General features: G+C 48.3%; 10 protein-coding genes across 10 annotated transcripts; 5 read left to right on the top strand and 5 right to left on the bottom strand.

Moving 5' to 3' along the window:
- Positions 1-439: 439 nt before the first annotated feature.
- On the bottom strand, positions 440-1227 carry ATNIH1004_006068 (uncharacterized protein; the record flags this gene model as incomplete). Its single annotated transcript, XM_033570704.1, has 2 exons — positions 440-924; positions 999-1227. The coding sequence occupies 2 exons, from the start codon at positions 1225-1227 to the stop codon at positions 440-442; spliced, it is 714 nt and encodes a 237-aa protein (XP_033426736.1).
- Positions 1228-2714: 1487 nt separating this feature from the next.
- ATNIH1004_006069 (uncharacterized protein) lies at positions 2715-3280 on the bottom strand (the record flags this gene model as incomplete). Its single annotated transcript, XM_033570705.1, has 2 exons — positions 2715-2920; positions 2977-3280. The coding sequence occupies 2 exons, from the start codon at positions 3278-3280 to the stop codon at positions 2715-2717; spliced, it is 510 nt and encodes a 169-aa protein (XP_033426737.1).
- A 401-nt stretch (positions 3281-3681) lies between these two features.
- Positions 3682-4767, top strand: zrfB (low-affinity Zn(2+) transporter ZRT2; the record flags this gene model as incomplete). The annotated part of the gene is made up of 1 exon (XM_033570706.1): positions 3682-4767. One exon carries the CDS (start codon positions 3682-3684, stop codon positions 4765-4767), a length of 1086 nt encoding a protein of 361 aa, XP_033426738.1.
- Positions 4768-6626: 1859 nt separating this feature from the next.
- Positions 6627-7124, top strand: fkbp3 (peptidylprolyl isomerase family protein FPR2; the record flags this gene model as incomplete). Its single annotated transcript, XM_033570707.1, has 2 exons — positions 6627-6868; positions 6953-7124. The coding sequence occupies 2 exons, from the start codon at positions 6627-6629 to the stop codon at positions 7122-7124; spliced, it is 414 nt and encodes a 137-aa protein (XP_033426739.1).
- A 135-nt stretch (positions 7125-7259) lies between these two features.
- CYB5R4 (Cytochrome b5 reductase 4) lies at positions 7260-8306 on the bottom strand (the record flags this gene model as incomplete). Its single annotated transcript, XM_033570708.1, has 1 exon — positions 7260-8306. The coding sequence occupies one exon, from the start codon at positions 8304-8306 to the stop codon at positions 7260-7262; it is 1047 nt and encodes a 348-aa protein (XP_033426740.1).
- An 862-nt stretch (positions 8307-9168) lies between these two features.
- Positions 9169-10158, top strand: ATNIH1004_006073 (acetamidase/formamidase family protein; the record flags this gene model as incomplete). Its single annotated transcript, XM_033570709.1, has 1 exon — positions 9169-10158. One exon carries the CDS (start codon positions 9169-9171, stop codon positions 10156-10158), a length of 990 nt encoding a protein of 329 aa, XP_033426741.1.
- Positions 10159-11117: 959 nt separating this feature from the next.
- On the top strand, positions 11118-14254 carry ATNIH1004_006074 (ATP-dependent helicase; the record flags this gene model as incomplete). The annotated part of the gene is made up of 2 exons (XM_033570710.1): positions 11118-11486; positions 11576-14254. The coding sequence occupies 2 exons, from the start codon at positions 11118-11120 to the stop codon at positions 14252-14254; spliced, it is 3048 nt and encodes a 1015-aa protein (XP_033426742.1).
- A 1805-nt stretch (positions 14255-16059) lies between these two features.
- On the top strand, positions 16060-16358 carry ATNIH1004_006075 (uncharacterized protein; the record flags this gene model as incomplete). Its single annotated transcript, XM_033570711.1, has 2 exons — positions 16060-16144; positions 16246-16358. 2 exons carry the CDS (start codon positions 16060-16062, stop codon positions 16356-16358), a joined length of 198 nt encoding a protein of 65 aa, XP_033426743.1.
- A 2403-nt stretch (positions 16359-18761) lies between these two features.
- On the bottom strand, positions 18762-20089 carry ATNIH1004_006076 (uncharacterized protein; the record flags this gene model as incomplete). Its single annotated transcript, XM_033570712.1, has 2 exons — positions 18762-19805; positions 19877-20089. The coding sequence occupies 2 exons, from the start codon at positions 20087-20089 to the stop codon at positions 18762-18764; spliced, it is 1257 nt and encodes a 418-aa protein (XP_033426744.1).
- Positions 20090-21764: 1675 nt separating this feature from the next.
- Positions 21765-23274, bottom strand: ATNIH1004_006077 (uncharacterized protein; the record flags this gene model as incomplete). The annotated part of the gene is made up of 2 exons (XM_033570713.1): positions 21765-21945; positions 23078-23274. The coding sequence occupies 2 exons, from the start codon at positions 23272-23274 to the stop codon at positions 21765-21767; spliced, it is 378 nt and encodes a 125-aa protein (XP_033426745.1).
- Positions 23275-25385: the final 2111 nt, after the last annotated feature.

Below are 25385 nucleotides of genomic sequence, written 5' to 3' on the forward strand. Positions count from 1 at the left end.
CTTGTTTCACATTGACGACAAGTCTTCACCCCTTGCTAAATACGCTGTTTCGGATCGTTTAACCGCGACTCGAGCAAGGGTTCATCTGTCTGGCTATATCATATGCGACCGCCCGTTTTCAGGTCGCTGCACTTGTGAAACAAGGGGATGGGCATCGTGCTACTGTTCGGCGCTCTTCTCCAATATGTGTTGCAGGTCGTGTGGTTCGCGGCCATCCAAGGATGGGTACAAAATTCCACACTTGAGCTACCCACGCCATCATGCAACCGCAATCCGCAGGTAGTAATCTCTGCAAAGAAACATCCCCTCGGTATTTCCCAGCGAGCATGATCTGTCTCAATATACCGTCGGGCTGATGGTTGCGTCGCTCGACCAGGGTGACTTCATCAGAAGATGCTTGAGCTGACAGACTGCATCTGGACGCAAGGCAGCCCACTGCTTATGCTTCGTCTAGATCTCCCTGGGCCTGCGTAGATATCCATTCCTCCATGAGAGCCTGGCGTGAGGGTTCCGTGGATGCTGCCCTCGATCTGGATCTGCCGCCCTTGCGTGTGACCAGCAAGCATAATACCCAGCCATAGATGTTGAACCCCTCATAGTTTGTTTTGAAGCGCAGTTTTTTGTCATCGTCATCGTCGTCCACTGGTTCCTGGCCTTTCCTCCGCTTTGGCGCACGCCAGTCATCAGACGACTCAACCCTGTCCTCTGCAGCCTCCTGAGGAATATTTCGCAAATCCGACTCTGTCTCGCTATCACTCTCGACCAGAATGCTTGTGTGCGCGCCACCGGCCGGCTTATCCACCGCTCCAACCTTAACCTTTCCACTAGATCCGTTGGCCCCTGGTTCCTCAAACTCCTTGTGTCGTGTGAGAAGTGAATGGATTGTGCGGGATTCGCGGAGGAATAAGGAAACCTCAAAATCCTCTATATGAACGCGCGTGATCAGCCGAAACAACATCCGCGTGCATCTGGGTTTCCCAGGCGTGTATATACTGTACCTTCTGTGATCACATCCTTGACCGGATGGCCTTTCTTCCGAGCAATAAGTCTCTCGTTTTCTTCACGCAGTTTGGGTAGGACTAGAGGGCGAATGGCGGTGAAGATCCGAGGGAGCACAGGGTTTCGGCTGTCCAGAAGCCATCGTGCGTCGGATGGGTTGTCTAGGTAGATGCGACATTCAAGGACGGTATATTTGCTGATTCGGAGGTAGCGCCTGATAGGCGCCATGGTGGGATGGAGGGCGGCTGGAGGACTGGAAATGAAATGAAAATCAAAAGCGATGGTTAAAGGTTGAATGAGTGGAGTGGTTCGCAGTTGTGATAGCAGCGATGATGATATGATCAGCTGACTTACCCCGAAGCACTAGCCTGTATTAGACTGTAACAGTTGGAAAGCTCTGCTACTGTCTTGGATAGGATATTATATAGTGACAAAGTCGAATAATCAGCTACTGTGCTATAAGATAATTACCGCATAAAATATAAAGACGTCTGGTATCCCTATTCTGAGGCTAGAATCAGTATATTGTTATGCTCATGTGACGTATACATTAGTGCAAGGTCCAGGAGTGCTAGGTAGAGCAGTCTACTTAGTCGGATGCCTACTATGTTGATGATTTACCCAACAAGGCAAATATTTTCATGTAGCATATCCCTAGAACATGACCGAGACCAGTCATGTTTGAACAGCTCATCTGTTGACAACTGAGGCCCATAATGACTAACAAGATTCGTGCCTGATTTATATGGCTTCAAATCCATATTGACAGCTTCTGCAAGTGATAGGCATGCCAATGGATCCCCTTACATTTCTGATTGATCATTCCAGCCCCTTTCTTAGAGCAATATTAAATAGCAGTGGTTGAAGGGTTACCTGGGATGGAGGCAGGAAGAGCATAAACAGGGCGACAATAATGATTCGAGAAGGACAAGCACCAGTTCTGAATTGCTTCGATTTAAGAGAACAAAAACTTACCCAAATTTCTTTTATTCACAATGCATGCTCCTGCTTCGGACACGAACACTTTACCTTCGTAGGCTAATGTCCCAATGGAGGATGCTCTTAGACCTCTAGCCGATGGGATGACAGACGAGCGTACAAACAAACACTGAGTGCATTAAAGCTCCAGCTGGAAGAAATTCTAAGTGGGAGAAGAAGCCGTATACTATAGAGCTCTCTGACCTGCCAGATGATCCAGATCCCCACGTGTTAAGGGAAATACAGAAAGAATACAGCTCGAATATGGCCAAGGATAGTCGATGAGTACTTCGAGGGTGCACAACAACTAGCTGAAATGAATGCCACTGACCTTGAAAAGACAGCAGCCGCCAAATTGCATTTGCGTGAATCAGCATGAACAAGATGGAGGCATCGTGAGACAAGGGCTGAATACAACCAGGCTTTACGAATTACATCCAAGACTTCAAGGGCTGAATCGAAGACAGGCATCTTAATACTCGTTTCGTTGACCATTACTACCTCTCGTGCCCATTGACCTGTATTCTCTGCCTTCTAGCCACTATCTCTAAGTACTATCTATGATGAGCAAAATAATACAATACTCTCGAGTACAGGGGTGAGGCAGGTACCTTGGGGATACTCGGTGAAGCTGGCGGTTAGCTTCGACCATTTGCTGGACCTTGCGAGATATCCGGATGCCGTCAGAGCATGGATCCCTAAATTCAAATGCCAACTAGACTGAGGGGCGAAAAGAGTCATGCCTCGCCCAGCCTCAAGTACCGCCGTCTCAGGAAGATGATTACGTCAGCGATCTCCTCCTCGCCGCTTTCAGGAAGGAAAGCGAAAGCGGTGTTGGTGCTGGCGTCATACCGCCTGCTTTCATGACTAGATGTGTCTTGTTCGAAGATACGATATCGACTCTTCCTGAATGGATCCCCTTCAACTAAATTCTCCTGACGTCCTTCATTTCAATGTGAATAGTACCACGTGACCGTCCCACTCAGACAGCCAACCAACGACCGTCCAAATGCGGGTCAGCATGGCCCCAAGGTCCCCCCGAAAAGTCTTTCTTTGACGTCGACATTTCCTCCAAGGTCCCCGTCACTGCAACGCACCGAGGGGCTGCTATTTCCGTCACCATGGCTCTCTCGTTATTCTCATTTTCCCCTCCTCCCTCCCCAATCCCGTCTGCGAGACTGGCCGCCTGGTTTTCACAACGGCGGTTAACGGCTGTGGTCTCGAGCACTCCTTTTATCCCTACGAATCGAGCGGGTCTTAGAGCTGGCCCTACCGAAGTGGTCCTCCGAAGTTGACCTGTCATATCGTATCGACGGAGATATCCGACTCGCTACGCCGCAAGGTCCTCAGTCGCTATCTGGATCCCTGTTGTTGTCTTGCTGGACTGGTTTCGAGCGACACTAGACAGAAGTCAAGTGGAGTGCAAGGGACCTTGAAGACTGTCCATTTTCGCCTGTGGGTGGCCGGGTCGCACAACAGGACACAATATAAGAGCACACTACAAGAATAGACCAAGAGGACCAAGAAATACCAAGAATACCAAGCATTTGCGATTCTACATTCCTGAGGCCCTGTCAGCCTTCTGAGCACATTCTTTCCCACGTTTTTTCATCCTGTCCCACATATCGGGTCCGTCTGTCATACACTTAACACACTGGTCCGTGCTTTTTCCTATCAAGTTAAGGGGAGTTCGAATTAGAAACGATGCAGCTTCTCCATACGCTTCTCGTTCGAGATGAGAAGGACGGCCCTGTGCCCTCCTGCGAGACGGGCAATGAGTATGATGGTCGCATGGGCCTGCGTATCTCCTCGATTTTCGTCATAATGGTGGGCTCCATGTTTGGGGCTGTCTTCCCGGTTCTAGTTGGAAACTATCGGAAGTCGAAATTCTCGAGCTGGGCTTTTTTTGTTGCCAAGTATTTCGGCTCCGGTGTGATCATTGCCACGGCTTTCATTCACCTGTTGGCTCCTGCAGAAGAGGCTCTCACCAATGAATGCTTGACTGGCCCGATCACGGAATATTCCTGGGTCGAGGGCATCATTCTCATGACTATTGTGGTGTTGTTTTTCGTGGAATTGATGGTCATGCGCTATGCTCGCTTTGGTCAGGGCCATTCGCATGACTTAGACGACAGCCACCACCATGACCATGGCCATGACCAAGGCCATGACCAAGACTTTATCCAAGGCACGGGGGGCGCTGATTCCAAGGGTCATATGCCCGGCGAGGATCACCTTGGCCATTCCCGCGAACACAATGACGTCGAAGGGAGCTCCAAATCTGCGGTGCTGGAGGAGTACATGGCTCAGCTGACGTCCATCTTTATCCTGGAATTCGGCATTATCTTCCACTCCGTCTTCATCGGGTTGACACTGGCGGTATCTGGCAGCGAATTTGTAACCCTCTACATTGTGCTGGTGTTCCATCAAACGTTCGAAGGCCTAGGTCTAGGATCCCGTCTGGCGGAGGTCCCATGGCCGCGTTCGAAACGACTTACTCCGTATGTCCTGGGGATTGCATTCGGGCTGTCCACGCCCATTGCAATTGCTGTTGGACTGGGCGTGCGCAAGGCATATCCACCGGAGGGGCGAACGACGCTGATTGTCAACGGAGTGTTTGACTCGATCTCGGCGGGGATTCTCATCTATACGGCGCTTGTGGAGCTGATGGCGCACGAGTTCATGTTCAGCGCATCAATGCGCAAGGCGCCGATCCAGCATGTGCTTGCAGCGTTTGGGCTGCTTTGTCTGGGTGCACTGTTGATGGCTTTGCTTGGAAAATGGGCGTAATGTGTATATTCATGTGTAAATATTGTTGGATGTATAGAGATAGGTTAAAAATATAGATTGGTATTTACTATGTTTCTTGTAGGAGTCTCTATCCGGTGTTGCCTGAAAGTCTTCAATGCTCTAGATAAGCATCTTCCATCATCATCTCCGTTATACTTAGCTCAACGCAATGCCAACATCGCTGGAGTGAACAATAAATAAGGCACACTATTTCCTACACATATTATACTGAATGGGAACATGATTTACCACTGCATTTTCTTTATTCTGTATTAAATAAATTTCTAGTAAATTGATTTTCACAATTCATTAGAAATACAATAGAATCTCTTCGATTGCTAAGCCTGACCACCAAAATAGGCGTTGATTATGTAGTAAATTAATGAAACCATCCCTGCTGCTCTACGTGAATCAAAAATCATGCTAAATGCGAAATGATTGACATTGGTCCCTTCCTCTATATGTCTACCCTGTACTTTAATTTATGCATCCTGCTATGATAAGTACCTCTAAATTGCAGGGGCTATCACGCAATGAGTAGTGGCAGCATTTATTGAATCTCATACAGATGATTTTTAAGAGGAACACACGCGATCTTAGACTAGTCAGAGACATATGAAATGGGGTAGTATCATATATATATTATATGGAAATCTGTTGGCCCTATGATGGCAAAGCCTTGTTCATCCGCACTCGTAGAGCGTCTTCACAAGAATCGTCAATATTTAATAGTCAGCTGCAGCCATTGATGTCCCAATGCACACAGGCAGATTGCTTTCTTCTTATAATTTGATATGTATATTTTATAACCAATTCACGTTGTGTCCCTTCTTTCCAGTTCATCTAATTTTCTAGGAGACTCTTGGAAGCTTCCTTGGTCCCTCCGCCAGAGGAAAAGTTGAAGCTAGCATTTTTGATTCTACATTCAAGCCTGCAAGCACTGCCATTGAGCCATCGTCTATTAAGAGAGACAATGCTGGGATGGTTCATCTTGTGGGCTATATATAGTATTGCACCATGCCCTGCTAGCAAAGAAACAACTGTCTCGTCATATAGGTATATGGGGCTCTTCCAGGGTCGTCAACAACAAAAGGGCATGTAGTCAAAACAGTTTAGAAATACCATCCCCACACATTCTTTTACCCGCCAGCTGATCACTGTATTAAACTGCCCCTACAAAAATATATCTCTGATAGCCAGCAACAGTAGTCACCTGTCTGGTTGTGTATCAAGGTACGCTTCTAATATTAGGCGACGACTCCGTAGACTTATAGATACGAAAATGAATGTGGTGACATGACAAGAACTTCGAATAGAGTACTGGCTTATAACTAAAGCGCGCAGAACATCTCACCGTCTTTACCATTATGCACACCAGGGACTGTATATAGTAATGTGGTGGGCCATAATCTCTTGGCATTATGCAACGAGGGCCTCCAAAAGGATGACGGGGACGATAACAATGGACGATATACAATCACAGCATTTTTTTCTATTGTCGGCCGTTCGAATCCCCGACAGCATATTTTTTTTTTTTTTTTGTACAATCTAGGTGCCACTTATTCTCCTTCTTGTTGGATCTCTTAACGATGGATGGATTAAGATAGTTAGTGATAGAGATATTTAACAAAGCTAGTTCTATTTGAACATTGATTCCTTCCTAGATTCATCTCATTAATTAATTTCCATCGGTTTGTAAATAAATATACTCACGTGACCTCAGATCCAACAATCCAAATGACAGACAACAGAACAGATTTAGTAGAGCTCCTAACTACATCCACCATACAAGCAAATCAATAGACTATACAAAGACGACCATTAAACCACGAAGAAATAAAGACAAAAAAGAAAGAAAAATGCACCTCCCAATTCTCTCGGCCCTCCTCGCCCTCTCCACCACCCTCGTGCAGGTACACGCCGCAGACCTCGGGATCGAAGTCACCCACAAGGTCGAATGTGCCCGGAAAACTACTAAATATGATGTCGTGCACATGCACTACCGCGGCACGCTGGCTAGCGATGGCTCCGAGTTTGATGCCAGTTATAATCGGGGGAAGCCGTTGGTGTTTTTGTTGGGTGCAGGGAGGGTTATTAAGGGGTTTGTTCTGTCTCTCTTTCTTTCGCTGTGGCTTTTTTTGATGGGCGGGGGGGTTCTTTGTTTCTATACGGCTAATGAATACAGATGGGACCAAGGTCTGATGGATATGTGTGTTGGTGAGAAGAGGACTTTGACGATCCCCCCTGAGTATGGATACGGGGACAGAGGTGTTGGGCCGATCCCCGGGGGTGCGACGTTGGTTTTTGAGACGGAGTTGGTGGCTATTGAGGGTGATGAGGATAAGGATGAATTGTAGATAGACGGTAACTGGATTGGTATGTTGTGTACACCAGTACGTACAAATGGTAGGTAGGATCTAGTATATTTCTGTAGTATACTCTATGGTATCATTCTAATGCTGTATATAATACATAGCTGCAGCTGTAAATGATCAATCCATCGCATCAAGCTTATTCTCGTTACTCTCATCATTCTCCGAAACGAGAATCCCAACCAGACACTCCCCCAAGATAGCATCCCAGTTCACCCATGGGTGAACCTCAAAGAACAACTGAGCCGAGTCCTTCCCCACACCGCGCAGCAATTCTCCCTTGCCGCCCGGATGAAACGGGAGATACGGCGTGATATTGTACACCTTGCCCTGGTAGGAGGTCCAAGCATCACGGCCCTTCCGTCCGTTCTGCGCCTTGAGCATCGACGGCGTCACGCGGATCAAATTTGGAGGTAGACCTGCTCCTCGCAGTTTATGGTTGGGATTGGAGGTGAGTGCCGCCCAATCCAACGGAGAGAATCCCGGTTCGAGAACTGCTCTTTTCGACGAGCTGGATGGTTTCACGTTCAGCGCGATCGGGGATAGGCTGTTGTTTAACGGCCGACGGGCGGGGGGTCCACGCAGCGACGCAGCTGCTGAAGGCGGCGGATGGAGGGAGCCGTTAGTATTCGGTCTCGGGGGATATCGTCCTGCGGTGAGGGAGGCGGCGGATTGCGGTTGTTGGTTCTGCGCACGTCTTCCGGGGGGAGGGGGGGGCATCAGGGAGGAATTGGAGGCATTAGGCTGTTGTCGGGGTAGGGCCCCTGTCGGCGGTGGCATGAGACTGTTTCTGGATGCCGTCGGTGGCGGTTTTGTTGATCCATTCTGGGGTGGTTGTTGATAGAGGGTTTGTGGTTGGTCTTGCGGCTTCGGAATGGACGACTGCTTGTTGTCCAGATGGAGGGTCGGGACCTCAAGCGAGGGCGCGCCTGACGCAGATGCCTTGGGGGTAGTCTGGGATTCTTCCTCTTTCTCGTTCTCGTTCTCTCTCCCCTCTAGGGGATTGGATTCAGGCTTCGGCGCATCATCGAGAATGGCATATGAGTTCTGCTCTGGGGATGTCGATCTCGGCTGAGGAGGATATGGAGAGGACCAGGACACGGGGGCATGTCGGTAGAGCACAAAACAGGCAGTACCAACCAGCGTTACCACTCCTACCCAGCCCATGCCGGAGATTGTGGAGATGGAGGAGAGAGGATGAGATTAGAAGTCATAAGTCACAGGGGTAGATGCATTAATTGAGAGTTATGCCTGACTCATGTGATGCTGACTAATTGACTAACCATCGCTCCCTTTGGTCACACATGAAAGGTGAGAAAATGACTCTCTTGAGTTTAATGAAGATCATTTCAAGAGAAGACCTTAGGAATAGTTGAACGAGACATGAGACCCTGAATGCTGAATGACCACAGTCGGAGGACAGATCTAAAACCGACAGGAGAGACAATGACCGATCCCAAATAGGCAGGTCGTTAACCATCTTATCTGCTCGACTTTCCATGGAAATGAGACCAGGATCAAACCAGTTCCAACCCAATCAAGACCTCTTCATCCTTAGCATCCGATAGTCGAAGCAGCACCTTCCCGAACAGGCAAAAGGCAAGTTTAGCCCGCGTCCCGCAAGTAGGAATCGTGGGGCGCATGACAGGAGATACTTTTTCAGGAGGGTCAGGCAGGGGGGAAATTAGAGAAAATAGAGGGAAAAAATAGAGAAAAAGTTTCATCCCGGGCCAATACTCCTCTCAGTGGCTGGTTAGACCGTAGTTGACTGGGATCCTGGGGTTGTGGCTTCGGGTTCGTAGAGACTGAGTTACATTTGTGGCTCTCTGTGGTTGAGGATGGGTCTGGCAGGTGGATTGGGAGGCGTTGGGGTTAAGTATAGAATAAAAGCCCCTTGCGTGTAGAATTTATGGATATGTCGTGGTCTGTTCAATTCTAACTCTCTGCCTAATCTTACTACTATACCACCTACATCTACATCCCCATCTATAATCTACAATATACGGAGTGTAATCAGTATATATAGAAGATGTGTATCCACATCAATCAAACGCAAACACACCTCCGCTGGTCCAAGAATATCCCTCCCATCCAGACGATTTCCTCCGGTGAAACTGTCACTTTTGATGCCATCGACAGTAGCAACGGTCAAATCACAGCAACCTCCGACAACACCGCTTTGGAGCGATTCGACCTGAGCCTTGCGAACCCCGTTCTAGGTCCCGTATACATCCACGACGCTCAGCCAGGCGACGTCCTCAAGGTCGAAATCCTGGGTCTCGAGCCCGCCTCTTGGGGCTGGTCCGCCGTCATCCCGAACTTCGGCCTGCTCGCCGATGAATTCCCGCAACCCGCGCTGCGTATCTGGGGTTTGAATCCACGGACGCAGTCGGCTGTGTTTCGGGGAACAAACCCAAACCCAGCCAGAGATGCAGACGCAGATACAGACACGGGGCAGAATCGATTCCGGATTCCCTTGCGTCCCTTCCTCGGATGTATGGGCGTAGCACCGCCGGATGACCGGGACCTCTCGACGATCCCTCCGACCCACGCAGGAGGGAACCTGGACTGTCGCGATCTGACCGTTGGATCGATTGTGTATTTCCCCGTAATGACGGAAGGAGCTCTCTTCAGTTGTGGGGATGGACATGCCGCACAAGGGGACGGGGAAGTGTGTGGCACGGCGATCGAAACCCCCCTCAAGGCGACGTTGCGGTTCCATGTATGTAAGTCTCAGCCATGGGTGGTTACCCCTCAGTATGAGAGTCCTTCTGTCACTGGGCTACATGTCCTGGATGGATCGCGACGGTACGCGACGACGGGGGTGGCGTCGTCGCTGGAGGTGGCGTCGAAGCAGGCTGTGAGAAATCTCATTCAGTGGCTCGTTGATACGAAGGGGATGACCAGGGTCGATGCTTATATTCTCGCCAGCGTCGCGGGAGATCTGAAGATCACAGAGGCGGTTAATATGCCGAATTATGTCGTTTCCATGTCCATACCGTTAGGAATTTTTGATTGATGTGTTACTGTGTGATTTCCAGACTTGAGTAAAGTAGATATCCAGTACTAATTTCAAACACTACCGATATAAGGTAAGCCTATATCAGGTATAAGGTGACCTAGATCGACACATACCCCTACGTAGACGGACCACAAGGCATCCTATCTGCTGGATGAGGCCCCTGAGGGATCCAGCACCGTCTTAATCCCGGGGCCGATGCAGAAGAGCCCATTCCTCGTCGGTCTTCGAAATCGAACCCGCGCGCCGTCAGAACCAAGTTGATTACAATGTCCAGCATGTATGGTTCCTCCTTTTATTTCTGTTTAATTTATACGTTTGTTTTGCTCCCCATCCCTCTGATTTAGTTCTCCATTGCGCTTCCTTCGATTAATTGCATACAGGAACGGTTCTATAGTGAACGAGTCCAACAATTGTGCATTGGGGAAAAAAAATACTCCATGAGGATTTGGCACTGTCTATACGTCAAGTTTAAAGACAATAGGAGTTGATATGAGGCGATGAATGGCAATAGAGGACATAATATCGCAAGAGTATACCTGGAGGATTTTCAGCCAAAAAAAAAGAAGAGAGAGAGGGAGGGGCAGAGAAATTATTCAGCCTTCGTAGGATGTTGTCTGCAATATATTTATCAGGATTCTCTGCATAATATACTGGACTTAGTGTATTGTTTATGCTCATACAAATCAGTTGCATAATGTTTGCGGAAGTACACCACAAAACAATGTCGTGGCATCCTCGGCCAGGATCACTAGCTCAGAATAGGATGATTCACTGGCTGGAAGTCTACTGCTAGAGCTAGTGCTAGGAAGAAGTCTCACTAATCAGTCAAGTCGTAAAGGATATTTAAACCCCCATTCCTCTATCTATAAAGCCCAGTCACATGACTTCGCGATAGAGCGCGTCTGGACGCTACCATCCATCTTCTCTTACTCCAACACCCATTTCCTGTCCACCCCATGGATCCCATACTCGATGGGTTGAATTTCGCCCAAAAATCTGCGGTCACATCGCCTTCACGCATCCTCCAGGTTCTTGCCCCGCCCGGCTCCGGGAAGACCAAGACGCTGACCGCGCGCGTCGCGTATCTCCTCTCCCATCACGGATATCGCCCCCAGGATGTCATTTGTTGCACCTTCACCATCAAGGCCAGTCGCGAGATGCGAGAGCGACTGGCTCGATTGATCGGGGACCGGGCCCAGTCACGATTGATTCTAGGCACCTTTCACTCCATTTGTCGACGGTATCTGGTCAGTTATGGGTATATGATTGGGTTGCGGAGGGGGTTTGGGATTGCCGATTCGGGGGATAGTTTGGCGATTATAAGAGTAGGCGGTTGAATCTTTTTAATGTTTATTTTTGGTTTCCTCGTAGGCGTGGTTCATTCGGTATGCTTATTGCTATTATTGCCTTGCAGAGAATCGTTAAACGGTTAAAGCTGAATATCCAACCAAACACAGCTCGATCACGAATATCCCATCAGAAAGCCCACGGGGTTGGCCCCGGACAAGTGGCGGTGAGATACAGTGCCAATTCGAAAGTCCTAGAGCAACGAGAGTTTGTCCAGGTGTATCGGGAATATGAAACGCACCTGGCGGAGTCGAATCTGCTTGACTACGATGACCTGCTGCTGCGATGTGCGGAGCTCCTCCGACGACATCCTGAGTGCGTTTCGAATGTTCAGGCGGTTCTGGTCGACGAATTTCAAGACACGAATCACATCCAGTACGAGTTGATGAATCTTTTCGCGTCTCAGAATCGACGCATCACCGTCGTGGGCGATCCGGACCAGAGCATCTACGGTTTTCGGTCCGCAGAGATCAAGAATCTGGGGCGTATGCAACAGCGGTACAAGGATACCTCGGTCGTGCTTTTGGAGGATAATTACCGCTCGTCTGGCTCTATTCTGAGCTCGGCCCAGGATGTCATCGAGCAGGACTCGTCCCGACCGGCGAAGAAGTTGCAGCCAACTCATAGCGTAGGCACCATGCCTGTGCTTCGCAAACTGCCCACTGCGGAGGCGGAAGCCCAGTGGATAGTGATGGAGATCAAGAGGTGCATCGCCATGACTGGGAAGCTTCTAGATCATTCCGACTTTGCGATCTTGCTCCGCTCCGCTGCTCTTTCACGGCAGATTGAATCGGAGATGGGTAAACAGGGTATGCCTTACAAAATGGTCGGAGGGTTAAGGTTCTTCGATCGAGTCGAGATAAAGCTGCTTCTGGATTATCTGAGAGTGATCAGCCAGCCTGGAAACACCGATGCGCTGCTACGTATTATCAATGTCCCGGCGAGGAAGATTGGTGAAGAGACAATTCGTTCCTTGCTAGGTAGTGCAGAGAAAGCAAACAAGTCCCTCTGGGAGTTTGTCAAGGATGTGGCACAAGGTCGCCGGTCGACCGAAAAGCCCTTGTCGAAGCCTACGAACAATGGTCTCTGCATAGTGGTTGGCCTGATTGAGTCGTCACGGCAGAAGCTTCTCGACTGCAAGGATGGCTCAGCGCCCAGGAAACTTCTCGACTACGTAATAAAGAAGCTTTCCTTTCGAGAATATCTTACGGCGACCTACGGGGCGAACGAGGAGAATCGGTGGGCTAATGTGGAGGAGCTTTTGAGCCAAGCCGATGACACAGTGGGATCCAAGGATGACGTAGAGCCGGACGACAGTCTCCCAGAAATCCAGGGTCTTTCACAACAGCAAGCTCACCCGGGCGAAGAAGCGCTGTCTCGGTTTCTGGCGAATGTGGCATTATCCACGGAGGTGCTGCAGCAGGAGGGAGCAGAGGACGGGAAGCAGCCACAAAGGAAGGTCACGATTTCCACCATACATGCAGCAAAGGGTCTTGAATGGCCCGTGGTATTTGTTCCCGCCGTGTACAACGGCATCATCCCTCACTCTCGCGCAGAAAATAGTGACGAAGAAAGGCGACTGCTTTACGTGGCCATGACCAGAGCGCAGGCATTGTTGTACTTGAGCTATCCTCTCCAGCAATCGCGCGGTGGCGAAGCGACGGGTGTGTCGCAGTTCCTTCCTGAGGCAATCACAAGCACGCGTTTTCGACGCGTTGGGCCTAATTTGCCGGAGGCAACGGTCTATGGGATTGCGGATATTCTACGTCGACCCAGGCCATCCGCCAAGGCCATGATTGAGAGTCAATTTTCGCTGCCTTCCACATACGATGACCGGTGGACGGCGGAAGGCACGGAGCCACCCGATGCTGTATTCAGGTGGGATGGCTCTCGAGCAATGGCGGCAGAACAGGAGCCTTGCGTCAAACGACGACGATGTGACCAAGCCATAATCTCAGCCACAACCACGTACATGTCGTCATCGGCGTACACTATTGGGGGTTCGAAATATGGCACGCCTACTACCATGTCGCTGCTCGGCTTCTCGACTGCTCGCCAGTATATCGCGTCCAACTCAGCGGCTCAGCTGGATCATACGCCATCGTCCAGGTTCGACAGCAACAGCAAGCCCAAGTCCCAAGGCACGGGGACAGTGGGCCGCCAATCCGACGGGTTCTCGCAGAAGAGTATCTCGCCTTTCTTCGGCCACCAGTCTTCCTCGTCCCTCGGTACTAACGCAGCCCAACCCAAAGCTAGCGAGTCATCGGCATCGACTGACCGCCAGCAAAGCCAAGGCAGCCGAAGAAGCGCTCCGGGGCACGCAGGCCATGCTCCAGGGACCAATCCAAGTTTCAAGAGCGTGATCCCCCGCGAATACTCGATACATCAACCGCAAGTGCAGCGACTGCAACCGGCGCGGCCAGTTCTCGAACCATCGGACCCCAGCTGCTACACGTGGCTGGCGGCATCGTCTAAGCCCGCGGAGAAACCAATGTTGCGCGGCGGTCAAGAGGGCAGAGAAATGTCCGACCAGGGCCAGACAAGGGGAGGGTGGGGGGTGAGCGAGGTTAATAAGACAGAAGAGCCGGTCAACGCGGTGCGACCAGTGACCACGTATCACACGACCACGATGTCGATGGTGCAGGGAGCGACAGGGCCACCAACGCGACGAACGTTGGGGATTCGTCGCAGCATGAATGGGTGGGAGGAGAGGATGAAGAGGGCGAGCAATGGGCAGTCGCGGTGAGGACCTGAGAGCATATGATAGGCACTTGTGTTTGGACCCATCTGAACGACTACCTATGGATAAGTGTATACTAGATAAAACTATTGTGCCTTTATGGAGGATCTCATCCGATTGCACTGGCCAGTGACTTCCCGACCAGGCATAAATCCAATAATTATGACTAAGCCGACAAGTCATCATATTAGATAAGCAACAGAGAAACACATCCAATCAGAGCTGTTTATATGCTTATTCAGCGGATACATGCAGGTACAACTGGCAACCTTGCTGGATACTTCGTAGACTCGAAGTACCTACTTTTGGCAGTCTACCAGGTACGACCAGTGGGACCTGAGAGAACGGTAAGGCCTACTCCATTCTGGCGGTGAATATGGAAGACTTTGGTGGTCTGATCGACCCAATAGAGGCATCCTGATTTATTCATCCATGTACTACGTAGGCCAATATGAAACCAGCATAGACATGACAGACTCTGCACTCCGCAGTCTAGATTACTAGTTACTCCGGAGTGCCTACTTCCTGCGTCGAATAACTGAGGATAGTAGTGCAGTGGATGAAGTGGCCTGAACAGGCGACAGAAGGTAGTACAGGGGGAGGAAGAGGAGTTGGACAGCCGCTAAACCCCAGTGGTACGCAGATAGAGTTCCAGATTGGATGATCGCAGTCAGGAGGCATTCATTTCCATCCTCCGTACGTGGACGTAATCAAGGATTAATTTAGTAGGGAATAGTACTGAGTATATGGAGTCAACTAAGTAGGTAAGTACTCTGTAGTTAGGTTAGGTACCTGGACTAGGGACCAGCTAATTACTTAAGGGAGTTAGACAAAATTTAGTCACCTAGACGGGACATATGATTGGTATAAATAAAACGTCAGGTGATGCGAAATGACCCATACCACCTAACGGCACAGCTTGGCCAATGAGACCCTGTCGATTCACACATACGGTATTGTCTGCCGTACCTGCCTTACCTACCTTTCCCGGATGGCATCAGCCTCATCAGGCATTAGTCCATGAATGGATGAACTCATGATGATGGATGGTGTGGCTCGTACGGAGTCAACAACTCAACTGGTTGAACTGACTGACTGAGACAGAGAGGCTGAGCCATCCGGTTTGCCGCCTCGCCTCGTCTTTGCCCCTAGCCGTGGCGGTGGAAGGGGCTTCGATGGGATGATTCCAAATCTAGATTTCTAGATCCAGCAGAGTGTTGTTGGGCTTCCAGAACGACGATGAGATGACGTCGGGGTGCTAATTCATTCATTCATGGTCCATGGGGCTTTGCTATTGTATTGATAGGTGGACGGAAGATGTTGATGTCGGTATAGGTGAGTTCAAGATGACTGATCTCGATTTACTAATTTAGTTTCAGGATATGATTTATTTGATTTTATTATACGGATGGAATTTATTTTATTATATTTAGTCTGCCGTACTCCGTAATGCTCGATTTATTTTTAACCCAATTCGTACATCCTCCATTCCGATTCGATTCTATTCCCTTTTGGCGATTCTCATACTTCTGGGGGACATACAAAAGCTCCTTCTTCCTCCACTTAATCTATCATCATCATCATCATCATCATCATTATTTATCATCTATCTATTCACCTACCGACATACCTACCTAACTATCCATCTATCTTCTTCAATCTTCATCTACCTCTGTCCTTCTACATCCTGTGCCTTGCTCCGCCGCCGAGCACTCTCTTATATACTCCCTGTCCCTCGTCTACTTGTCAGATCTCCATCTTATCCATCACCAATACACAATAAAAAGACTGCTACGCTACGCTCCGCAACAATGCCTCACAAAGTCAATGAGTCCAATTCCACCCTGGCCAGCTCCGGCAGTAGCGGTGACCGCGTCGTCGTCTCCGACATGCGAGGTAAGTCGCTTGTCCCCAGTCCCCGTCCAGTGATTCCTCGATCTCCCGTGGATTCTCACTAGTTAGTTAGAACCGTCACTAATGGAACCGTTCTTGCACAGGGGCCAATCCCGTCCCACGGAGAACGCAGCCCCCGGTGGTCGTCCACAACCAGGGGGGCCAAATCTACGACGAAACGAGGCCTTCTGATTGGGACAAACAGCGGTGGAAGTGATCCTATCCTATCCTTAGTCCACTCTGTGAGTGATGTCGGCATGCCAGAGGGATGGGATAGGATAGGGATGGAATAGGGAGTTCCGTCGCTCCAAAGCTGCTGGCCAGCCCCGGGGGGAGGGGCAGCGGCACTCCCTAATTGTCGCTGGCTGTCTGCTGATTATCCGCGCGGCTTCACAAAATTAAAAAAAAAAAAATAATTAAAAAAAAAGTGAGGCGGAATGATCGACATTCACCCACTCCATTTCCCCCGGTTTTGGACTTTCCTATTATTCTTGTTCTGGTCCTCTTTTTTGTCTCTCGGATATTGTACGAATTTCTCGTCTCTTTCATTGTTCTCGAAACTGTCTACATTCTGGACCGTCACCGTCACCGTCACCGCCACATGACCCTGGATGTCCCAGATTTGACTTGGTCTGACACTTTCATTTTTATTTTCTTTTTCTTTCTTATCTGTTATATTATAAGATTGCCTTATTTTCTTTTTCTTACTAATCCCCCTGTCTCATTGCCATCCACGTGTTACATCCGTCTTCATGGCTGTCTTGTTAATGGGGAGACAAGGAGAAAAGAAAGAGAGACCCTTACATACGGAGTACATCATATTCAGGGTCGGTTCTCATCATCATCGTCGTCTCTTTAGTCATCCCGTCTTCCCATCTTCCATTGAACCTTGATCAAGATACATGTTTCACGCTTGTATTTCTATTTGTACTTTCTTCCTTTCTTATCTTAGCATAGCGTGGGTTGGAGAATCTCGGCTTGGTTTGGTTTGGTTCGGTTTGCTTTTGTCATACATACTACTACCTATTGTACTTACTGTCCCCTCTACGTCTACCTGGTACAGAGGTACAAGTACGTCAGGTACAGAGTTCCATACATCTTATGCCATGTCATGTCATGTCGTTCATTGATTCGCTTGTGATGATCCTGTCTCTGTCTCTGTTTTGTCTGGATACTAGATGCTAACCATTAGTTACCTAGTTCTTTGGACTCTTTCTTTTCCTTTCGTTTTTTATCCCTTGGATATTATATTATACTACATTAGATGTGTTTTTCTGGCTTTGGTTACATTATCATTATCTACTCTGGCATGACTACTTCCTCACCAGGCACAGAACATTACTCTGTTTTTATTACATGTTACTTATTATATTATACGCTGTATATTATATATTATATCTATCTACCATACTATGGATTTAGGATTGGGTTGAATCAGTTAATATTAGTCAATACTCGTCGGTCTTTCTACTATACACGGTGTCAATAATTACGTACGTTGATCATGCTGAGTTGGCATGGCAGAGTACATATCCCTACAAATCCTTACATATGCCCTACTACCGTACAAACGTACTTGCAGCGACAGATGCCACCTCAACCTGCGTACTTCCGATTTCGTGCAAGGTATCATCATCTATTTATTAACTACCATGCATGTTAGGTAGTCTCGTTCCTATTTCCCTGATGGATTAAGTAGGATCCATACAGCACCACTAGGGAATGAGGTTCCCGCTCTTCTCCATCGATTAAGAAAAAGAAAAAGCAAAAAAATCTAGTACGTTGAAAGAAATAAGGTAGTTCAAGCTTCGAATGCTCAATTTCATCCACCGGTCTGTCCAAACACTCTAGCCTTCTTCTCTTTCTCCAAGTATCATTAAGTAACAAAGCCACGCATCCATTTTTTTGTCTTTTGTCCAATAAAATTTCCATCTCTCCTGCGCTTGACTTTTTTTGTGGTTTTGTCCGGGCCTCTTTTCTGGCTTTTTTTTTTTTTTTTTTTTTTTTTTTTGGTTTTGTCTGGAGCGGACCTCTCTCCATCAGTCAAAATTCCGAACGACGCGGGTGCTTTCCAATCTTTACCCGCTTTGCTATGTGTATATCGTACACGGACGTGAGAGACTAGGCCACACTATTATCTGAATATGAAGAAGAGGGAGGGGGGGGGGGTTCGGGGGAAAGTAAAAATATCACCCTTGGTTCTGTCACTGCAGGAAACTGGGGCTTCACTAAACTAAAATCAATTGCAATTCCACACATGGCTTTGAAAGAAACTGAGAAATGAAAATAAATGCAGACAGTGAGATGCAATTTAACTCGAACGGCACGCGCTTGCAATGCTAGGCATGAGAATCAAGGGAAATAAATGCAACTTGGTTGACCCAAGGTATGATATCTTAAAAAAAATAAGAAAATGGGTATGCAATTTTAAGGAAATAAAAAAAACAAACACAAGGAAAAGAGAGACGCTGTCACTGCTGTCCATATAGCAGGGCATCCATTTCGGGATTCAATGATAGACGGTTAAATCATTTCTGGAAATGTTGCACAATATGCAATGTCAGCACAATATCATGAAGATATTGGCACGCTTTGAGTACCCTTGTTTACTCAGTCAGATTCAGTAGCCAGTGCTGAATCCCATCTGAGGCTGAAGAAATTGCTGTGGTTGGGAAAACGCTGCCCCTTGCGGGTAAACATGAGAGCTCACATACTGCATTGTGGGTGGAGGTGTCGGGGACGGTGAGCAGGCACTGGAGCCCGGTACCACCTTGACAAAGTTGGAGTTGCCCCCATTGGCAAAGACATCATTTTCTGGGGTAATCGGAGGGGTGATATATCCGTGAGGCATGCCCGATGGGGGTGCCTTTTGTGGGGTGGCGAGCCCGATTTCACCATCATACGGCTTCGACTCCGTATTGACGTCCGAAGGGGGACTGGGAGGCGTGTAGCTTGCAACGGAAGCCTGCCGGGCGAGGAATTGCTCCAGCATCTTGGAAACCCGAGAGTAGTGTGTTGACGAGTACTTCCGGGACAATACTTGAGACGGTTGGTGAAGCTGTTGAGACAGGCCAACCAAAGTCATGGAGTCGTATTGCGAAGCCCACTCCGTGTGACGAGGCTGGGGTCGGTTGAGGATACACCGGGAAAGCGCCAACGAGGCCTTAGCAAGGTCGGACGACGGCTTGGAGACGAACTCCCGGTGAAACAAGGAGATCTCCGCGATGTACAGTGCCATGTGTTCAACCTCAGGGTCGTATGGCGTATCCAGGACTGCAACCTGAAGGAAGCTGTCCACGGTTGGGTGACCAATCGTCCAGCCCAAAGTCTGCAGAACATGCCACTCCATCTGAACGAACATGTCGTCGTCATACAGGGAGCAGCACATAGACTTCAGTTCCTTGATGGTAGGCACGCGATCCTTTTTGTCACCATACTTTGCCGCAATGAGCAAGGCAGCACATCCAACCAGTTGGTAATGCCGCTTATAGACCACACGCTTGGAGCAGTATCTATCAAGCAGATTTATTGTCAAGAATAAGGTCGACGGTAACAGCTGAAAGGCAGTATGGGCCTCGATGAGGAAATCGAGAAGGTAAGGACGCATGAACCATTGGATCTCGGTCTGGATATCAATCGATTCAACATCAGGAAGGGTAGTAGCCTGACTCCAAAAGACACGTTAGCTCATATCCTTTTTTTTTTTTGGCTAACGTATCAAGAGTAGTTACTGACATCCATGTTCAGCATGTGTGACAGGATGTCATCACGCAACTCCTCACTGGTAACCCTGGACAGCTCATCGGCGATGGCATATTGACGCTCGCGAGCGATCAATTTCGCCTGCTCCTTCGGGTCCATTCGTGGTGCAGGAAAATCGTCATACGATTCCACGAAGAAGGTATCACAGGGTTGGTAGCTGGAGGTAGGACGCTTCTGGTAGGCCATGATGTTCAAAAAGATATCAATCCCAGTATTAAAAGAGTGTGCCTGACAGGAAACCGTTTCTGTCAGGAAACGACGGAAGTAAGAGAGCGACAGTCGTGATTAGTATGGTATTAATGAGTGGAATTAGTTGGGAATATTAAAGAACGGCCAGTACAGAGACAATAGTCTGAGATACTGGAAAAGAAAGTGACAAGACGACCGGTTGGGAGAGCCTTCTATGGCCGGAGCTAAATAGAGAATATTAGTACTAATAGAATTAAAGATTAAAGATTAGTGTAATAAACGTAAGACTGAAGTCTCACAAGACAGATGAATATGGGTAAGGAAAGACTCGAATGTAGAAATGTCGAAAAGAGAGAACAAGAAAGAACGTTGAGGTTGATAAGGGAGACTCTCTGGGGATGAAGACTACTAACCCAGATAAAAGGCCTTCGGGCAGAGGGCACAATACAACCCTTACCGTGACGGCGTGACTGGCATCTAGGCTGGGGCAAGACGCAGGAATGATCCGTCAAGCTGGACTCTTGTAGAATACCAGTCCAAAAAGGCAAAGGACGACTGAACGTCTTCACCCTAGGAACCAGTGCTTGGACTAGCAAGTCTATGTGTACTCCGGAATGTGGAACGGAGCACAGGCACGAACCCTGCCAAGGGATAGGGAGATCGTCAGGGGGAGCGAAAATAAAAGAAGAATGATCCCAACATACAGTTTTCAGACCAGCGTCTGTTGTTAGGGCGTTTCGTTGTACAAAATCGAGCTGATGTTGTGAGATATTAAAAGGCCAGGATCCTGATAGAAGGAGTGTGGTAAAGTTGAGGCCGTATTAAGGGGAGAATAAGAAACCCGGTCTCCTAATAGCGGAACGCCAAAAAAATTCATGTTAGCCAGAAAATCCTTCCTCAATGGTCGTTTGCTTATCTATTATCATTCGTGCACGAGACCACAATTGCTTGGATTGTTGAGGGATCCGGGGTATGTAGATGGCTTGGATCGTCCACTCCAAATATGTAGAAGACCTATACATTCTTCCCACACACACAACCCTTGAAACCCCTTAATCCATAGCTGTGAAAAGGAAGTCCCAGTTCCGGACATCAACACAACCCGTCGATATTTTTCAATTCGTGCAGGACATGTCTGAGAGCTCCGTGTATCTGTACACCTATTCCCTCCTAGTTCAACATGCCATTGTCCATAACCTCCGAAGTGACCGCCAGGATTCCAAGGCCAATGATTCCCCCCATGGCTATGCAATACAAAAGGTACCAGTGCAACGAATGTAAGACTTAGTGTGTTCACTCTAGGGTTTCTTGTGTCCGAGGAGTCGAAATGCGGCCAATCCCGGGTCCTCACAGGCAATTGCCAATTCCACTCGAATTGTATTCACCCGACACTCGACGTATTCGAACAAGGCAGCGCAGAGGGCTAAAAACGGAGGGGAAGTAGAGGGAGGGACTGATATCATTCGTGTCTTTCCAAGGCAGGCTTTCGAATGATTTGGGGGGGCACCATCAAGGGGGGAAGAAAAAGTTTTTCGCCTCACCTCGCAAAATATCACAGCAAAAACGAAATCATATACAAGGAAAAACGTTCGAAAACGAAAACGAAATTAACGGCACCCTTCTTACTGCTCTTCTAACCGGCAGGAGCTGAATCAGGGGAACTAACTGTCGCTCAGGTTCGGACGGCGGCAGTCAGATCAGGGGTAGGACTCGCCGTTTGAGTTAACAAACGTCGAATTCGGAGGGCGTCGAAGCAGGAGCTGACGGACACGGCTCGACTGGAGAGCTGGTACAGCGGGCTGAAGATGAGGTCGACTGATGTAAGGAACACCGTCGACGGACTCTCACTCGGCCTGTAGACCAGTTCTCAGATCTCTCCAAAGAATTGGCGGATGGTAAGAAAAGGGCAAGGAGAGGAAGGAGGAAAGGGAGAGGAGGTGAAGGTAGAAGAAAAGGAGGAGAGAAAAAAGAGGAGAAGTTGCTCTCTCTCCAGGCGGGTGTAGTAGAAGAAAAGAAAAGAGAATAAGAAGAGATGGGACAAGAGCCACAGATAGAAGGCTCTCGAGGATTGCTGCAGGTTAGCCTGTATCGTAAACCGTGACGCCTTTTCCTGTATTGAGCAGGGTTGGTACCCGTATTGCGTACTGAGTCGGGGGAAAGTAAGTAACGGAAGTAAGCGTACGGTCCCATCGATTGTTGTTTCATCTCGTCTCAATGATCCCTCACAACCCAGCCAGCGTTGGCTGAGAAGCCCTACGTTGGTGCAGTAACTATCCTATGCTGCTGGCTGGTTACCCCTAGAATTGACAGTTTTCCCCAGAGAGATACAGATCCAATGCGCTGTGAAACAAATTGATGGATTGGCAAGGTTGAAGCTACACTGTCTCATGTTTAAAATGCCAACCACCAACGGTCGTATGTGAAGATGGAGGTCGGGCGCAGGGCTGCATTACTGGAACATACGGAAAGTTGGTTTGAAATTGCAGCTTTCTGTGTCGAGAATAAGGACAATCGCAACGAGCTAGTACTACTAATTTCCAAAAGAAAAATAAAATAAGAAAAACATCCCATGGAGCACACAGGGGAATCTGCCTAACGCGGCCTGAGCTCGGAGCCCTTACTGTAAGAGAGAAAGTTAATACCCTGCATCCATACCACCCACGTACATGTATGTATCTACGTCAAGGCGGCGATACCTATCATGTACTGTGATCAAGGTACCAAATACAGGTTTCCATCCGTACCCCTCGTGAATTCATCAAGTATTATTATCGTCATCTATCCTTGAGCTTCGCTTCCTATCCTTTGTTGCCATCCATGAGACGTACGGAGGTGATAGCAGATCCAGCATGATTTCTTTATTTTATGCGTGCCGCCCCGGCCTGTGGAGTGATCCCTAGATTCCTATCTAGGAAATGGATGCATAGGCTGGGATTTGAGGTTGTAATACCTACTACTACTTACTGGCTGCAAGGCCATTACCACCTGTTATGCCCTTTCGGGCTTCTCTCGTGTATAGGAGGGACCAGTCGAGTGGTCTTTGTTCGCCCACAGGGAGGCAGGCCGTAAATACTCTCGAGACTAACCTGCACCGCGTCCGGCACCAGTGCTCCTTTGGTGGGCTTCGGAGTGCTTCGGAGTGGGGTGATCTCCGTCGTGGTCAGCCAGTCTTCACCAGCCATTGCACTCACTGATTCAGGCCAGGAACACCTCGGGTCCTTGGTCCATGGAACATGTTTGATTTCTCTTGGATTTTTAATTTTAACATTTGCTCGTCGTTTTTCAGCTTCATTATCATCATCATCATCATCAACGGTGATGAGGATAATTAAGTTAATTTCTTATTGTTGTCGAAGTTGCGTCACTGCGGCCACACTACTGCGGTCAGTCAGCATTGGATGCTGCTTCCATCGTTCGCTGCAGACTGCAGCACTTAATATTAGTTGAGAGAACCCATTTCCACTACAGAGTACATTACTAGGAAATGAAATGCGGCGTTACTACAAAGTACATGTAGAACCTAAGTAGTGGAATGGCGTTGGAATCTACTGTATAAACACCCCTGGAGCTATTCTCATTACTGAGTCCCTATGCTTGGTCATCATCAGCATCATCATCATCTATCTGTCTGTAATAAAGCAGCCATATTACTCTAGGTCGGGCAAACCCTGGCTAGTCTATCCGGCATAACATAAAATTGGAATGCAATTTGGCGACCACTTGGCTACCCACAACTGCGGAGTAGCTGGCCTAGTTTTCAGCTGCTGACGGCCTGTAAGAAACTAAGAATCGCCTTCTAGTGGCTCGCTTTTTACCCAGAGTGTGTCCACTGTATGACTTTGTATGTATGTACATACGGAGAGATACTGGTAGGCACTAGGTACCTATACTGTACAGACGTATGTACATTTGTACATCGCAGCGGTCGCGTCTCAGTATGTTTCATCGTCATTATTGACTAACTGGCTTGTTATCGTCGCCATTTACATATAGTTCGCCTTTTTCTTTCTTTCTTTCTTTCTTTTTTTTTTCTGTTTTCTGCCTCTTTGCCTTCATGCGACTAGGGTCTGCGATAGACTCATACGAGTTGAATAAAAAAGAAGTAACTATGGTGACCATAAAGACTGAGAAAATAAAATCAAATAAAATATTAGTAGTCATAACAAAGGGAGATCAATAACATGTCAAAGGAGGTAAAGTATTACAGCGATCTATGGAATAGGGAAAGCATTTATTCGCGTAGATTTCTCCTTTGAGCTCATCAACACAGTCTAGTTTGCTACAATCCCACTCACCGAGGAGAATCCATAATATCAGCATGTGTACGACTATGCTCATGTATGGCTTCGTCAATGGTGAATCGACACCTAGTATAATAAAGTGGCTGCAAGAAATGTCCTTCGATCTAATCAAAACTCTCTGGCTTTGTCTACGGGGGAAGATAACACTCATACACGTAGGCCACGATTACATAAAAGAATTACCTTAGGCAGTTAGCTACACCTCATGTCTGCCAGAATAGAAACCTCATTTATTCGGATCACACTGTCTTCATTGATCGGGATTACGACTAAGACTCAGGGCTTCTCCCTGCAAAACATTGATTGAGCCAATGGAGTCGGTGGATGTGTTAAACCGTTAATCAGTGACACACAGTCCTGTAACCTCCTAGCCTAGATGAACTGGTTGTGACTATAATTTTCGACGCCTCTCGTCCAGTCAATCGCAGGCGCTTTCTACCGAGGAGTTGGACAGTGAAATACTGCTGCTCATCCCAACATGGTGATACGACGCAGGAATCAATCGACGGGCCCGGAGGCTACATTACATCATCTACGCTATATTGGTGTCTAGGATCCTGGACACTGGACTGACGAGTCTTGACTTCTTTTACCAAAGATAACTCGCATTACTCCGTATTCATCGGGTGTCCATCGCCACATGATTGTGGGGAAGCATCCGATCCCCCCCAAACTATGGGCATTGCACTCGATAGTGCCGGCGCAGCAGCAACATACAAACTACCAGTAGAATTGCATACATACAAGTTCTCCATCCAGAAGTCGGAAGTGGCTGATGTGGCTGGCGGTGGTTACTTGTCATCTGCCTCCCCGGTTAGATTTCATCGCCTGTGCATTAGGGTAGCTATCTTATCCCTGTGCTGGAACTTCACAATTAATCAATCCGAAATGGGATTTTGGTAGGGCCTTACTTCTGGGTCGGGGGATGATCGCTTCCACCTGCCAACTTCAGGCTTCCTTTGTGGCACCGGCTCGACCTTGGAATACATGTA

The sequence above is a fragment of the Aspergillus tanneri genome, assembly GCF_003426965.1.
Source record: "Aspergillus tanneri strain NIH1004 chromosome Unknown AapTan_4_pilon_pilon_pilon, whole genome shotgun sequence".
Classification (NCBI taxonomy): Eukaryota; Fungi; Ascomycota; class Eurotiomycetes; order Eurotiales; family Aspergillaceae; genus Aspergillus; species Aspergillus tanneri.